This window comes from Accipiter gentilis, chromosome 14 (assembly GCF_929443795.1).
Source record: "Accipiter gentilis chromosome 14, bAccGen1.1, whole genome shotgun sequence".
Classification (NCBI taxonomy): domain Eukaryota; kingdom Metazoa; phylum Chordata; class Aves; order Accipitriformes; family Accipitridae; genus Astur; species Astur gentilis.
In genome coordinates this window covers 24,136,078-24,150,424 of record NC_064893.1, presented here as the reverse complement: position 1 = coordinate 24,150,424, position 14,347 = coordinate 24,136,078, and the positions used below count along the sequence as shown (strand labels likewise).

At 39.9% G+C, this 14,347-nt stretch overlaps 1 protein-coding gene across 2 annotated transcripts in view; it reads left to right on the top strand.

Annotated features, from left to right (window-relative positions):
* Positions 1-14,347, top strand: part of PREX1 (phosphatidylinositol-3,4,5-trisphosphate dependent Rac exchange factor 1) — a 179,341-nt gene that overhangs the window by 93,746 nt on the left and 71,248 nt on the right. For both annotated transcript variants that reach the window (XM_049816575.1, XM_049816574.1), the window contains exons 6-7: positions 6,268-6,429; positions 11,882-12,015. In XM_049816575.1, coding sequence (XP_049672532.1) covers positions 6,268-6,429; positions 11,882-12,015 — 296 coding nt within the window. The remainder of the gene's footprint in view (positions 1-6,267; positions 6,430-11,881; positions 12,016-14,347) is intronic.

The following is a 14,347-nucleotide window of genomic DNA, read 5'->3' as shown; positions in this document are numbered from 1 at the left end:
TTACTGTTGCTTATCTAGTCTTTACCCTGCAGAAACATTAACATAAATTACAAATTTTAAAAATATACAGAATAAAAAAACCTGCTGTGATTGGCAGGTACACAGATAGAGCCTGGTGTAACATTTATTTTCTGGTTAGTTTAAGTGGAAAATAAATTTTAATACAAGCAAATATTAAAAACTTTAAAATACAAATCTAAAACTCCTGGAAACATTTATATTCACAAAAAGGTCGGGTTTTGGCAGGGTTTGGGGTCCTTATTTTTTAAAAAAGCACATTTTGGAGCTGAACACAACTTTTTGAACTGATAAGCAAAGAAATATGTTGTCTTTGTTCTCTCCGTAACCCTGAGATGTTCAGTACTTAACCAACGGATGTATCTCTGAAACTGTATTTTACGTATGCACTGGTTTGTAGTGCAAAGCAAGACAACCTGGCAGGCAATGATTTGCACCAGTCAATGCGCAGCGTTAACATTCATTGCACAAAATCTGTGTTAAGCTGTGCCTGAGTGTCCTCAGGAGTGTAAAGATAGGAAGAAGGAATTTTTAAAATATAGAGCCTTGTAAATTTCAGCTGCAAAATATGTTTTCAGTTGTCAGTTTTAAGTACACGAACAGTTGTTTTTGTATGGCAAGGGAGGACATGGGGAAAGATGACAAAGCCTTCTTTTTCAAAAAAGATCAGTTAAGCAGAATAACATCCTTTTTTCTTGGAAATATTAAAATTGTGTTTACATTTAAAAAACCTCTAGTTTCCTCTGCCTGCCTGCATTGTTCACTCATCACCCCTCCTGCCACCTCTTTGCATCTTCCTGTGTAATGTTCTTTTACTAAGTTCTCTCCTCGTAGGGTTTTTTGATTGGTTGGTTGGTTTTGGGGGGATTAAGCACAAACCCCATTATATAAGCAGCTGATATGTCTTACTTCTTATGTGATTTTGTTCTTATATTTATATTTTATCATGTTTAGAACTCTTTAACCTTAAGCTATTTAAAGCTGCATGTGAGATTGAAATACTTAGGTTGGAAATCCTTTTACTACACTGCATGATCAAAACCTGGTATTTCTGAGTAGATCAGATGTAGATGTCCTTCCCTTCTGTATGCTGTTCAGGAGGACATTACAGCTGGATGTAGATGTCTTCAAGTCTCTGTTACTGTCTTTGTAAAATGAGTTGCGTTCTGTGTGTAGGTGTTACGAGTGTCACAACCTCAATCTTTGCAGCTATGAAAAAGGCATGAAATAAAAGGAAAATTCTGTGCCCAGAGGACATGACACAGTTCCCATTTCTGTCTTAGTTCTTTAAAGAACAGAGATAACACCCCCTCCCCCCCCAGCTTATGATATGGAATACCTTCCCACTCCCCCCCCCCCCAAAAAAAAAAAAAAAAAAAAAAAAAAAAGAAAGAAAAAGAAAAAGAGACAGAAAAGTCAAAGGATAATGGTGAAGATGATAGAGGCTGTGAAAAATAGCGGCTTTTCTGTTCTCCACTGCTGGTTAGTCTGAAGAATTAACAAGTCTGTAGCTAGAAAGTAGATGTGTTTTATGAATTATTTTAAGAAACGCTTTGCAAGGAATAGTTTTCTGCAGGTAGCAGCAACCTCATTTCCTGGCCCTATTAGTGCACAAGTTGCAATACATAAGATAGTAATTGCAGACAACAATATATATGAGCTTTATGGAGGACAAGACAGTCATACTCAAGGTTTGCCATCTGCTCTGTCTCTCAGCTGCCTTTCAAAATGTCATTGAATGTTTACACATCATAAGTCTGTCTCTAAAATAAATAAGTGCCCAGAGCTCCCTGACTGTATTTCGGAAGTGCTAGGCTATGCTCTTTTGGGGAATGGCAGTGTCAGAGCAGCATGGCTCTTCCTCAGATGGCTTAAGACTAGGCAGTGGTAGGACGAGTTCTCTGGCTGCCTATGCTGCTTATGCTGTTGAGGCAACTGACTGCCCCAGCCAGCACCCTCCCTGCCTTTTCCAGCCTCCTCTCCTGCTCCTTGGGCAGAACTGCAGGCAGTTAGCAGGAGTGGGGAAGATGCTGTGTTCATTGTAGCAGAGGCCTGCTGTGAATGAAGAGTTCTTTCTCTGTGTCTTGGTGATATTTCAGAAAGGGATGTTTAGGCAGCTCTAGTGTATACGTATCTGTTTTCAAAGCAGTGTGGGTGACACTTGAGCTGCAGAACTTCATTGATTTTTAATGAGAGTCATGTAGCAAAACTTCTGCACTCTGTTTTGGAAGCATGGAGTAGAGGCTAGTGTCCCCAAAGTGCAACACCTCCCTCCTGCCTTTTCTTTTTGAACACTTACTTTCCCTGGCCTTATCTTCAGCAGAAGTAGAGTAAAAACTTCCATAGGGAATTTCTTTTGTGATATCAACTGTCATTTGTAGCAGCCAACCTCTTTTTCCTGTGGATGTGTTACTCTACAATCAACCAAGAGTTTAAGATCATTAACTCCTCTCTCTTAATGGGATTCCCAGCTGTCAGCACGTTACCTGTCTCCTCTGTCATCCATCTGACAAGAGTCACTGTCAATCTCCATTTATAATTTTCTGAAAAAAGAAATTGTAGCTATGAGTAAATTCTCAAAATACCAAATCTGTACAAAGAACTGAATAGTTACATTTCATTGGACAAACACTGACATTCCCATCCCTTCATTTGGCCCTTTCTGACTCCAGGATCTGTCTATGTGGGAATGAGAGCACCTCCCATTGCCATATTTTGATTCTCATGAAACCTATCTCTTGCATTACTTAAAGGAGTCTCAGTGGCCAACTAATTTCATCTCAAGATGCAGATTTTGCACTTCTGTAATGATGGGTCTCAAGATAGTTACTAGTCCTAGTGAATTAAGTCTTGCTCCAACCAGTGTGAGGAAGCAGAGAGGAAGCACTGAGAGGGTCTGTGCAAAGGCAGAAACGAATCTGTACTACTTTTAACTCTAGCTTCCTCCTTTCAAATATGCCTTCCAATTTTGCTGGTATCTGAGCACCTCACAGTCTAATTATTTATTCTACAGTTACTCCTGCTAGTAGAAAAGTATGGTTAGGTATGCACAAACCTGTCACATGCTAAAGGTGACTTCTGTCTAAAGAATTTTGTACAGCAGATCTATGAATCAACACTAGGACAGAGAAAGATCCTTGATTTAGTAGCTCAGAGTGTCTGGATTAGCAAAATGGTTGGATTAGCAGCTATTATAGTCCTCATAAGTTAATGCAAGCTTCAGCAGAACTTGAACTTCAGCCCACATCACTCTGACAGCCATGTAACTAAAGCCTAAAAGTACCAGTTAATTTGATCTAGAGGTTGTGTATGGACATAATTCAGTTTAGGAGCAGTGCTTGTGTTACAGGTTGTGCAACTAACTCAGGCAAGGCAAGCCCCAGTAATACATGAGGTCATACCTGAAATCAGAGTATGTCAGCACCAAGCAAGACAGCATGGCACAAAGAACTTAAAATTAATGCCAATACGGCAAAATTTTGTGTGGTGAAGAGACACTTGCTGAGGTTAACATGCTGATGTGGAGAAGCAAAAGACAAATCAGACCACAGATTAAGCCTAGTTGGAGCCCATGACAGGCATTTGGGGATTGTAATCACTTATCTTGGATGAACAACAACTGTAACAGGCTGTCTTTGCCCTTAGCTGTGGGAACTATGGATTGAAGCAATTTAGCTGTGTTCAGCCACAGTGCTGTGCAGGCTCTCAGACTATATTCAGACTCTATACTTGTGTCTCATGCAAAATGACGCAATTCAGCAGCAGTTTGCCATTTAGACACAGGACTTTTAAACAACCAAATAACATGTTGAGGCAAAACAGAACATAGTGAGAAAGTTAAATATTCCAGACAATCTAAAAATGTGGGTCTCAAACACCATATTATGTATCAAGATGAAATTACCGGACTTAGTTAAGGTTTCTTTAATGTGTTTTTATCCAATTGTGGTTGACTATAAAATAGTATTGGTCTAAAAAAATGATTAATTGTGAGTTGACAGTGGTTACCCCTTTTGCCAAACTGGTTAATATTGTCAGGTCCCAAGTTTTCCCACTGCTGTTTTTCAGTGGGCAGTGTTAAACAGGGCTGTTGTGCATTGAATCAAGTGAAGCAGAGTCTCTTAGGAACCCCTTCAGAGCAAAGATGTTTTTTGTCTCTGTGTTAATCTCTGAAGTCAAAATATGTACCCCATAATATGGGGAAGAGTCCCTGCTAAAGTCCTGCTGTTCACTTGGCCTCTCACTTTCCCAGTTCAACACTTTTTCCCACTTTGCCTCTTGGGGAGCCCTCTCCACTTGCCATGGGCCTGTCTTGGAGATTAAAACACTGAACCGAGTGCCAGAAAGTCTTTGTTCTGCAAGTGACTTGCCATTGGACAAGTTATTCTTCTATAAATGAATTTCTTCCTTCATAAAATGATTATTATATTTCCTGACACATAAAAGCGTGGGAGAGCTCTGGTTAGTGAATTTCCCTGCAATTTCTGGATACACAGACTCATCATGCACAGAGCTGTAGGTGCTTATCTGCATGTGATGCGTTGACCTGGGCTAGCTGCTGGCTGCCCACCCAGCCGCTCTCTCAGTCTCACTATTTGACAGGGTGGAGGAGAAAATAAGATGAAAAAATGCTTGTGAATTGAGATAAAGACAGGGAGATGACTCAGTAATTTACCATCACAGTCAAAACAGACTTGACTCGATTTATTGCCAATTAAAATATATTTAGGTAGTGAGAAACAAAACCGCCTTCCTCACAGCCCCCACTTTTTTCCCCAGACTCAACTTCACTCCTGCATTCCCAACTCCTCTACTTTCCCCCCAGCCCTGAGCAGTGCAGGAGATATGGGGAATGGGGGACTGCAGTCAGTATGTAACATTTCCACTCTGTTGCTTCTTCATCCTCCTGCTTTTCTCTGCTCCAGCATGAGCTCTCCGTGGGCTGCTGTTCTTCAGGATAAGCCTTGTCCTGCATGGGTCCTATATGGGCTGTAGTTCTTGTCAGGAGAACCTGCTCGGGCATGGACTATCCAGCTGCCACAGTTCCTTCAGGAAATAAACACCTGCTGCGGCATGTGGTCCTCCACGGGCTGCAGCGTGGATATCTGCTCTGTCATGGCCCTCTCTATGGGTTGCAGGGAGATACCTGCTCCAGCCTGGTCTCTCCAGGTGCTGCAGGGAAATCTCTGCTCTGGCACCTGGAGCACCTCTTCCCTGCCCTCTCAGGCTTTGGTACTCATGGGGCTGTTTCTCACATATTTTTCCTCTCTGCCCTGCTGCATTTTGCCCTTTCTTAAACACGTTTTCACAGAGGCACAGCTGGCTTCTCTGATGGGCTCAGCCGGGTCCTGCTGCGGGCCTGTTGTGGAGCCAGCTGAAAGCGGCGCAGGGCAGCCCCTCACCTCTCCTCACAGGGGCCCCTGCAGCCCCCCCCTGCCAGTGCCGGGGTACAGACACCTGGTACACTGAGGTATCTGAGTTAGGAGAGGTGTTTCACTGGAATCCCTCTTTGGTCAGTGGAAAGAGACAGGCTTCTCATGAGGGCAGTTCCACTCTTTGGTAAATCTGATTTGCACTTTGGTTGCATTTCTCTGCTGGTTATAGATCTAAACAACCTCGGTCCCAAAGCTTCATGTGGGTTGCAATTAATCTACACCTGATCATTTCCTTAAGTAATGTGAGTGGGGTATACAGCGTAGCAGTATACCTATAAGGCCATAGTTCATGGAGAACCCCACATCCGTAGCTCTAGTGGTTCCTGATAAGACCTGCTATAGGCAGAATTTTTATTTGATCAAAGGGGCCTGATCCAACATCACTGAAATACTGAATGCACATCACTGGGGCTGGTATAGCATCTAGACCATGGCTAGGTCAACAGTCCATCTCGTGTCTTTGAAGAAGACAGTGTGGGTTTTTATGTAATCTTTTAATTTATTTGGCCTTGGTTCACACTAGAAGCAAACACATGTGACACAGCAAAACATACTTTGCTTGAGCTCTTTTAATTCGGCATATTTAATGTGAGTGATAGCTTCATTTATATAGCAGCATTCATATAAAACAGCAGCCTTGCACAGATGAAGAACAGAGAACAGCATCTACAGTAACATGCCCACAACTTCTCTTTAATTTTGCAGTGGTTCTGGCATTTTCCTGTGGGATTGCATACTAATGCTTGTGCCTTTCCATGAGCCACGTCTAAGTTCACACTGCATGTTTTGTTTTCTTTTCTTTCTTTTTTCAAAGGAATTAGCTAAGAGGACTCCCTCTAAGCATCCTGATCACCCAGCTGTCCAGAATGCGTTGCAGGCAATGAAGACAGTCTGCACAAATATCAACGAGACCAAGAGACAGATGGAGAAACTGGAAGCCCTTGAACAGTTGCAGTCCCACATTGAAGGATGGGAGGTATGATGTAGGACTAGCAAGCTCCCTGGAGGCAGTTTGCTATGAAGTTTAATGGGCTGAAGTTTAGTGACCCATACTGTGTACAGGGATTTCCGTTTCTTATGTGATGTGTAAATGCTCTTGAAGGTGTGGGTGGCATCACTCTGACGAGTTTAGAATTTAGTGTTTATTTTGGGTGTACAGGCTGCTGCTAAATTGTAGCAGAACAAATGGATTATGAAAGGAAGGAAGGTGTTACAGCTAGAATGGGCTGAATTTTCAAATGGACAGATCTCATTTGAAAGACCAATAGATCTAGAATATGAAAGCAGGACTGGTCTAAATGACAGAAGTTTCTCTTTACATTCCTACAAGCCTTTAGTTTTTCTGGGAGCTTTGAAAGTTAGCTCACTTAACTTCATACATATTTCCTGTATAAAAGATAAAGGTTAGATTGGCAAGGATTAGATTAGAAAACAAGTGGTATATTTGTGTTTGCTCCAGTTAAGTTACTCATGGATCTGTTTCTAGTGATGTGTTTGTCAGTAGGTGATCTGTGTAGGTAGAAGCATTTACTATGGAAGGGAGAAAAATAAGAGAGGGAGAAAACTAGGACGTGAAGTTTGGGGGAGGAGGAAGTCTGGAAAAAGAGCCACTCAGTAGAAATACTGGGAAGTCAGGATGGTGTGCAAAGGGTTGGCAGGTTATCTTGTGATGAATTTAGTTGAGGCCCTTGAATCAGTGGAGTTGGAAGCCTCTGGGAGGTGCACTATAGGAAGTCAGTGGTGTTAAATGGTCTCATGGAGAGATTGGCGTCGGCGTTTAGTGAGACTGATATTTAAAATGTCAAGGCTGATCATTGCCAGCTGAGGATTTCTTAGCTGAAGACATTTTGTTAGAGGTCATGTAAACTTGCTCATGTTCGGACTCTTGGGTGCTCTCCATGACTCTCTTCTGGGTTGTTTTTTATCTTTCATGTATCTTTTAAACGTTGCTCATTTTTTCCCTGAAGGATGTTCTTGGCATCCAGCTAAAGACGTGAGAACAACCCAGATATCCAGCTGTGTAATTTTTGGATAGCAAGCTCAGCAAACAAAGTCATACAATGTTCTATATAGCAAGACTTCTAGAAGTAGTTAAATCTATTTCAGATCAATGCAACTCATGGGTCATCTAGGCAAGAGGTATGACTTGAACTCTGGAGCCTGAAGCATGACTGTTAAAGTGTCCATGATGTCATAAATGAAGTGGTATTCAAACTTATTCCTTTTTTATTAGGGTTTAACTTATCTACAACAACATTCTGGGACTGAAAACCCTTTCAGATTTTTTTATATACACTGTTTTGTAACAAAGTCTCATAGGTCACTCAGCTCCAAATTTCAAAAAGAAGAAGTGTTTTTCCATCCCAGTAAGCTGTAGAACATCTCTAAATTATTCTAGTGGCACATTAAAAGGAGGAAAACTAGCTTTATACATCACAGATACAGGCCAATGCTTAAAATGATGGCTTTTTTTTTTTTTCTTCTGTACACATAAAGAAATTTGAAACTCACAGTTTAATATCTTCACAGTGCTAGGGGTCTTACAAATTATGACGCTAGAGCAAAGTGCTATTTAATACTGTTTTTAGTTCTTTCAGATACATTTCACAGTTTATTCCTAATGAGAAGGGCTCCTAACTTCTCTCTATGGAAAGCCGAAATTGCTGAATTAAAGACATTTTTAGCTTAACAATGCAGTGCTATAAGCCACAGAGCTGGCTGGAGGAGGAGGAGGTCTATAAGGCAAATTGATGCCTTTTTTTAGTTTACCTGATGGCAGTCACTCCTATGAAATAGAAAATTTCCCTTTTCTGTTAGCATGGATATGGATTCTGAAACACTGGTGCCCTGTATGTACAGTTATATACCATTCCTACTAATTCGACAAGGCCTACAGCTTCCAACTGTTTTAATCCAAGGCATCTAAATTGTCAAAAAGGAGTGAAGATCAGCTTACTTATGACCAAGTATTTTACGACTATCAGGGATGTAGCCTGAATCGGGGGAGTATGCAAGCAGCCCAGCATGAAGTTTGGCATTAATTTGTTCACATAATTTGGAACAGGCTCCACCTTGTCTAATGTTTCTGTTTAACCAGACCAGCAGTTTCACTGGTTTCTGTGACTTTGCACTTCCTTCCAACTGTCCCAATGGACCATCCCTGGTCTGATCTTCATCCTATCACCATCATTGCCACCCTCAATATTTCCAACATGTAGAACAACGTAACATCATTTTGCTTTTGCAGAGTCTCTTCTGCTTGTGCTTGAGAGTCATCTGTAACTTCACTAAGAGCAATAGTTGTTTCTTAGAGATATTTCATCAGTTCAACATTTTTTCTTCAACATCTCCACCCACCAATCTGCATCTCCCTAATACAATTGTCGCTGTCACCGTCATATACTGAGCATATATTGGCATCGTCCTGTCAGTGTCTTTACGAGAGAGATTATAATGAGGGGATGTGTTAAAGTAGGCCAAATCTGGGAAGCTGCTGAAGGCCTGCAGCTTAATCAGAGATCTGTTCATCAAAATGAACTCTGCTCAGATTCATTCTTTTGGAATGCACAGAATCCTTGTAGATGTATGTTGTGGATTAGTCTCAGGCAAGTCGATTTGATTCTGGTTAACCCTTCTGGGAAACAAAGATTAGTTTAAAAAAAGGGGAAAGAAAAGTAGAGGATGCATGAGAAGACCATTGTATACAATCTTTTTGTTTGCTTAGTGAAGAACAAGTTAATATTCTGTTTCTGTTAATTATATATTGATTTTTCTGTGGGGAGAGCTCCTTCTCACGAGTCCTTGTGAATTATTTTTAGTGAACAATTGCTACTTATCCTCAAATTCTCCCAGTCTGAAATGCATAGAAAAGCAAAAACCCCATCACAGAACAGCATGACTTGTAAGATATATGTTAGTGCTTAGGCAGATCAATCATTTTATAATTGGCTGTAATTTGCAATTCTACTAGCTATGACGCTTTCTTTTTCTTTGAGTTTGTTGGGTGTTTTTTTCCCTGCAGCTTGGTCCCACTTGGAAAGGTGAGAAATACTGTGTTGACTCTGAAAATATCAAATAAATATTATTACTTACTCTGTTTCTTACTGTTGAAAAACCTCTCAAATGGGTATAAATAGTATATAAGTAGCTAGGTCAACAGCAAACAGGAAATGCATCAACAGTGTTTAGATACCATCACGATGGGTCTGATGGAAAAATAAAGATTCTTAGATTCTTAAGGCGAGAAGCAACAGTTGCAATCATTTGCTTTCACTTCCTGCACAAAATAGGCCAGATAATTTTACCCAGCAATTCCTGTGTCAGTAAAAGATTGACTCCGATTACTGGTGTCACTGTGTTCATTACTTTTGCTGTCTTTTGGTATCTTTCAGAAAACTAAATACTTGATGTTGAGGTGCTCTGAAGCCCAGGTTTTTGCATGGGCAAACCACGAGGAGCATGCTTTTATGTTGTACAGTCAGTTAGTATCTGTTCCTATTTGTGTATTTGTTAGTATGCCTCTGGGGTTGTAATTCTGAGATACAGTGATTTCTCCTGGAGATAGTAATGGTCAACAGGTCATTTTCAAATAACAAGTGCTCATTTCTGGCCATGTATTAACTCTTTCTATGGAATGATTAAGAAAATACAAACATACTGGCACAGTAGATGAAACTATTGCATCTAGCTAGTTCCTGCATCATTCTATCCAGAATGTATAGAAACACATATGTGAAACACCCAAATTGGTATTGCATACTTGGCAGCCTTTAAAGAATAGCTGCTTCCTTGTTAACTAAAAGCAAGACATGGACAGTACAGCTGGCAAGATTTGGTTTAGAAAATCATGTAATCAGAGCTTCATTCACACCTTTAGACTGCATTGCATTTTGAAAGGCTGATTTCAATTCAGTGACTTCCCCTGAATAGCTTGATGGCACCAGACTGTGCCTTCCTCAACCCCCCTCCAGCCCCCCCCCCCCCCCCCCCCCCCCCCCAAATCACTCATGCAATGTCTAAAATCAATCAAACAGATCTTTCTAGGGTGACTTTATAGATGGAGCTGGATTTCATGCCTATGTACAGAGATGTCTTCAGTTTAAGTGGGATAAATTGTGTTTTACAAAATTTTTCTATTATTTGTGAATATAGGGTTAAGGGACCTTTGGAAATCAAGCAGTTTTGTTGATAATAAATGTCTTGAAATCCAAAGTCAGTTCTCTTTTCCAGTAAGACTCAAGGCAGTGGGTCATACCATCTAATTTACTTCCTTATCTGCATGCTGACTGTGGAAGAAAGTTACTGTTACCCTAGGATGTGCTTCCTCCCAACTCAAAGAGAAATCTAAAAACTAATGAGTGATCCAGAACTGGGTGGTAAATGTTTCCAAGGCCACAGAGAGTTTTTCTGAAAAGGAACCTTTATTGATAGGATGCTCTTGTACCTTTGAAGTAATACTAGATCAAGGAATTTAAGGCTAGTGCCTAAGGTTTAGCCAAACCATCTTGTTTAGTCAATGGAGCAGTTGAGGAGCAGATTCCTAGCTGTATGCATTCAGAATGTGAAGTCACTTGGAGTTTGCCTGTCCTGAGAGCAACCTGGGACAGCCCTATAGTTGTTTTTTCATTTGAGCCCAACTGCTTTTGTCCTAGAGGGCCCCATTTAAAGGACTGTATGATCACTTTCCCTAGGCATAATTTGAGTAGCAGTTTGGGGAGTGAATGTTTTAGAGTGATCTTCTGTGGTTTGCAGCTTCTGGGCATCCTCATAGGCTAAAGTGTCTTGAACACGAAACTCGGTTATCTCTATAGCTGTCTAGTGCATATAATGGCTTGTACATAGCAGCTAGCACAGTGTCCAGGACCCAACCTCTGATTTTCATGGCTATGTTTCTAACTTGCATGTGTTTATTAGAACTCCGGAAAGGAGAGCACCTGCATTTACTTCTAACAAAAAGAGTTGGAGAGACATATCACCACTGAGATGATTTTGCAGAGAGATGGTTAATAGTGTCGTATGTTGGTATCAGAGCTACAATGTTACAGAAATACCATTATTCTTTTATAAAGCATTCCTAAAGCTATCACTTGTGATATTTGCAATGATAGCTCAGAGTATGAAGAGAAGACTAATGGTCTTGAGAGACTCACAATACAGCTGCTTTGAGAGTGAAAGATATCTTTGGGAAAAAGTCTCCTGGAGTTTAATAGGGCAGATTTATTGTAGTGTATGAGGACTCCAAAAAAAAATAATTTGTAATCCAGAGAAAACATGTTGTGTTTAGCCACATTAAGAAATTGAGGACTTCCTCCTTATGAGTACATCAGTTATTTCACAGTTTAATAACATGCAGTGTTCTAGTAAAAATCCTTCATTGCTCACACACAAAAGAAGTTAAAAGTAAACAATATCTCTTTTCGATGTTTCAGGGGTCAAATCTGACAGATATCTGCACACAGCTCTTGCTCCAAGGGACTTTGTTAAAAATCTCAGCAGGAAACATCCAGGAGAGAATGTTCTTTCTGTTTGATAATCTACTGGTTTATTGCAAGAGGAAATCCAGGTGAGTCCCTCTGTCTTTACAGTTTTATAATGGGACCATTCAGAATTTTTTTAAGTTGAACGTATGATCAATTACCAATCATTCACTGTATTCCCTGTTGCTCTCTGTAGGGCTGAGTCACAGATGTGACTTTCTTCTGTTCTTGACTATTGCTATTACTTAGACTGTATGAGAAAGAAGTCACTATATGGTAGAATAAATATGCCAGACAGTAATGGGGTCCCCACCCTGCGAAGTGCACAGTCCCAAGACAGAAGTCAGTACAGTGCAGAAAAAACACAGTGAGTTCTTACAGATGGAAGGCTTCCCGGAGCAGATGGGTATCCAGGAGTGATGTGAAGAAGGTGGCCTTGCCAACTTTCATTGTGAGTTTTTTCCAAGCAGAAGACAGTGATGTGAAAAATGATACAAAGCCAAGAAAGGGGAAGGTAGAAGACTAAGAAAACATTAAATAGATGCAGGGCACAGAGGAGTGAGGAAGAGATGAAGATTAGCAAGTTGCTGTTCAGCATTTGCAGCCCCTGTGTTCTGTGCCTTGTCTTCCTTATCCTAGTAACAATTTTTGCATCATTCCACCTTACAAAACTTAAGCATTATTAACACCTGCTGCTTATTGTTGAAATAGCATTGGCAGTGTGGAAGACAATTCCCTTCTGCAGCAATTATACTGTATTTCAATTCTTAAGCTTTTCATCTTCACAGCTCCAGTCTCATTCTCATGTCTTGGGCTCTTCTAAATTTAAAATGCGTTCTCTACAGTCCAGATTCTCCTCCTCTTTCCTTTCCTGTAATATCCTCCCCCATCTTCAAGATATACTTCTTTACTGGTGATGGCCAAGTAGAGTGGCCAACCCAATTAGAACTTCTCAAGAACCAGAGTGTTCCAAAGAAAATTCTTCTATCTCAGAATTCGGGTTTATTTCCCAGTTTTTTGTTCAGTCGGAATTTTGGAACCATTAAGCTGGGAATGTTCAGAGTTTTTGTGTGGATAGTGCTGAAACTATACAACATAAATACAAATTATTAGGTGAAGTCTACATTAGAAATTATTGGAATGTGATATAAACTTTTAAATTAAATTTAAAAAAATTTTCAGAATTCAATCTTATATGGCTTTTAATATTACCTAACTGAAGCATTCTGACTGTGCTGAAATTAAGCAAGAAAGATGAAACATTTCATTTTGACACTTTACCAGATTTGTCAAAATCCAAACTTCCATATAAAACAGATTTCAGAAATTGTGTGTCTTCTAACAGAAAACTATTCCTTTAAAAAAAATAATCAATTTGATATGTAATCTTTTACTTCTTCAGAGCTATTAGAAACTGGTTTTCTAATCCTGTTTTTGTAGTTCAGGTTAGCCTAGCCCCTCCCACACTGTCCAGGCATTTTTCCTGGAATACCAAGATTTAGAAAACAAAATGTTCTACTGCCTTTTAAGCAACTCTCTGGTTTTTGTACAGGAGATAATTACAGAGCTACTCTGTAGTTTGGCTTGATTTTGGAGGAGGCTGCTGTAACACTTTGATTTTCCCAAAGGATCGATATTGTTTGTATTTGTCTAATAATGTAGCTTGAACTGATGAAATGTCAAGAATCTGATTTCCATTAAAAATAGAATATTTTATTAAGTCTGCTGGGGAATTGCCTAATGTAAAAGATATATTTAGGGATCGCTAAGCAACTTTAATTTTGGATATTTCTTCTGTCTAGCTGCTATTTATAATTAGTCCAGGGTGGAAATTAATGTCTATCCAGTTGTGCTGGTGTGCTCATTTGGCCAGCTGCTTGACAAACAACTGACATGTTAGTGGAACACAAATTTTGAAAAAAAAAACACACCAAAAAACTGACTGTGTCTGTGCCTAATTTGAAATTGAATGACTTGGTTCTCATCTTACTTACACTATGCTTATTTTGTAGAAATCACTGGAGTTTTTCTTGATTGAAAAGTGTAACGAGAATTCAGGCCTCAGTCTTTGATAAGTAGTCAGCAATGCAGCCATTTGAATTTGGGCATCATATCTTTTCACAATAGTGTAAATTAGGAGTAGCATTGTTGAGACCAATTTAAGATGTGTTTAGAATCAGAATTAGTTCTGTGATTTTAGAGCTAAGACTGCAATCTCATCTTTTGCAGAAGCTTAGGGAAGTCTGACAAACTGATGACATAGATTTTCAGGGCTGAGTATTGTTTTGTGTTTTTAGCAGGATCATAGACTGCTGTTTAAATTAAATCCTGATGTCAGGAACAATATGTTTTATGTGGGGAAATGGGCTGAGTATTTAAAGGGTTTCAGTAAGGCTGCCAGGACAGTTTTTCTTTTGA